Here is a 2821-nt window from a genome sequence, read left to right on the forward strand (position 1 = left end):
TTATTTGTTCAATTCTACCCAAAAGTGTATCTCGTGCAAAATTTATTTCAATACATTCACTTTTTGATTGACACGTCGGACGGTATAAAAAGGTGAGTCGGAAGAGATGGGTTATATAGCATTATTTTAAAATGAATAAAGGATCACTTTCACCCTCGAATTTGTGTCAAAATATCAAAAAAGTCCAAAACTGGAAAACCGGATCACTTATACCCTGAACTTGTGTAAACCGGATAAAAAAAGCCCCTTTGCTGACGTGGTGCTCGAATTGGAGAGTGAAATTTAAATCAATCATAATCAAACTCTTATTAATCATAATCAACACTAATTAATCATATATAACCACTAATTAATTGCAATTTAACACTAGTTAAATGAATAATTTTTTTATCTAAAAAATAATTTTTCTTTTCACTCATAATTAATTTAAATATTTTTTTAAACTTTTTTTTCAAAAAAATATTTTTTTTAATTCTGGCGAGGAGGAGGAGCCTCCTCGCCGGAGAAGGGAGCTGCTGCTCCTTGTTTTGGCGAGGAGCTTGCCAAATGAACAGACCCACCGGATCTATTTCGGGGGTCGATTTTTCCGTATGGTAAATTGTTTTGTTATGTATAAAAAATATTTTTATTATTAATAAAATAAATAAAGTTTTAAAATTAATTATTAATTTTAAAATTTTATATGTTAATTTAAAAGTTTTATATGTTAATTTGAAATTTTTTTTGGATAAATATGTTAATTTGAAAAATTGAAAATTTTAAGCACCATTTTAATCTTTTGTTTTGTGAAAAACCACTTTGAAAGAAAACCATTATCCGAAACCAGAGAGTGTACCTCACTCTCCGAGATGAGAGTGGAAAGAGGTGCTTTTGAGCCGAAATACACAAGTTCAGGGTATAAATGATCCTATTTTCCTGTTTTGGATTTTTTTATATTTTGACGCAAGTTCGGGGGTGAAAGTGTTCCTTTATTCATTTTTCTGTTCAAATAGAGTTGTCCACTTTAAGAAAATTTTTTTGTCCCAAAATTCTTTTTCACTTTTAAAAAAGTAAATAATTTTTATATTATTTCTATTTAAAATCTACTAATGAGTAAATTGAAAGTAAATTGCAAGTGAATCATATATTAAATAAAGGTAAGATAAGAAAAGTATAAATTTTTTTATAAAATTTATAAATAATAATTGTTTTTTTAAACTGTATGAGAAAGACAAAGTTGACAATTCTATTTGGATGGAGGGAATATTTAATTTGGTGGAATTGCATAATAATTTAAGGATAGATGTGGGAGATGTAGGAATAGGAAAAATGAAGCATGAGAAGAGAGGCAAAAGGAAGAGTGATGGAATGATTGGGTTGGTGCATGCTCATGCATTATGCCAATTGCCATTCAACATATGTCTCGTCTGTTACCCACTTTTCTTATTCACTCCATCATATCTTGCTTTCTTCATTTTCCTTTCTATGCAGATGCTTCCAACAATATACCCCACACCCCCTCGTGGCCGGAATTATTGCCCACTCACTCCCATATACTTTCCCTTATTTATTCCCTTTATTCCTCACGCCCTCTCCTTAAAAATACTCTATACCTAGCTTCTGCAATGAGGATGATGATAGACCTGGGCAACCAAACAGGTTCTCTGCTCTCCATAATCGACGCTCCAACCTCAGTAGACTGCGGACGACCAGTGCGGTTCCGCCGATCCTTTAGATCCCTCGTCGAGTGCATGGTCCCCTGCTGTGGATTCCAGCCCTCTCATTCCTATGCCATCGATTCCGACTCCACTACCGTAACCGGCACTTTCTTCGGTTACAGAAAGGGCCGTGTTAGTTTCTGTCTGCAAGAGGACACGCGCACCTCTCCTCTTCTGCTTCTTGAATTCGCAGTCCCCACATCTTACTTAGCCAGAGAGATGCAGTACGGGCTGCTCCGCATAGCCCTAGAGTGCGACCGACAAAAAGAGAGTTCCAGCTGGTGCTCCCTCTTTCGCGTCCCGGTGTGGTCCATGTACTGCAATGGCAGGAAAGTTGGGTTTGCAATAAGGAGGCAGCTGAGTGGGAGCGACGCTGGAGTACTGAAGCTGATGCAGTCGGTGTCTGTGGGTGCTGGGGTTTTGCCTGTGCCTCCCATGTCAGAAGATGGAGAGCTCATGTATTTACGTGCCACTTTTCAACGAGTCATAGGTTCTGCTGACTCAGAGTCATTTCACATGATGAATCCTGTTGGCAGTTCAGGCCAAGAACTCAGTATTTTTCTTTTAAGATCGTGACAATGTTTGATACTATAATGTTAAACCAATTAGCTACCTGCAGTATGTTATATGTATGTAAGCTTGTACAAAATATCTAGTCTATTTCTAACATTTTTTTTATTTTCTTAAAAATAGTAACCTATGTTAATGCATATTTATTAAATTGAAGCATGAAGCTCACTAAAACCTAATTAACATTAAGTAAACATAATGTAAGGCAAGCAATGATTGCTGCAGCAAAGAGATGATGCAAAATCAGAGTATATAAATTTGCGTATGAGCGGCATATAGTTAGATTACCCAAGTTGACTGTTGTTTTGGTGTTTTGCGGCGAAATTGGTTTTAATGAAATCAAACCAATACTTTTGTGTTGTTGCAATCAAAATGTTTGTGGACTTGTTTGGAAAATAAAAATGTAAAATGGGGACGTGGCACAGTAAGCTAACCTCCATAGCCATACTACTGGGTAATTGATTCTAGAGGTCACTGTACTTTTCAAAAATTGCAAAATGGTGACCGAACTTCAAAACGTAACAAATTGGTTACTAAACTTTCAAATATGTGAT

General features: G+C 35.8%; 1 protein-coding gene across 1 annotated transcript; it reads left to right on the plus strand.

Moving 5' to 3' along the window:
- The first annotated feature begins 1327 nt into the window (after nucleotides 1–1327).
- LOC126664425 (protein MIZU-KUSSEI 1) lies at nucleotides 1328–2375 on the plus strand. The gene has a single exon (XM_050356807.2). The coding sequence runs from the start codon at nucleotides 1377–1379 to the stop codon at nucleotides 2271–2273; it is 897 nt and encodes a 298-aa protein (XP_050212764.1). The 5' UTR covers nucleotides 1328–1376; the 3' UTR covers nucleotides 2274–2375.
- Nucleotides 2376–2821: the final 446 nt, after the last annotated feature.

This window comes from Mercurialis annua, linkage group LG1-X, assembly GCF_937616625.2.
Source record: "Mercurialis annua linkage group LG1-X, ddMerAnnu1.2, whole genome shotgun sequence".
Classification (NCBI taxonomy): Eukaryota; Viridiplantae; Streptophyta; class Magnoliopsida; order Malpighiales; family Euphorbiaceae; genus Mercurialis; species Mercurialis annua.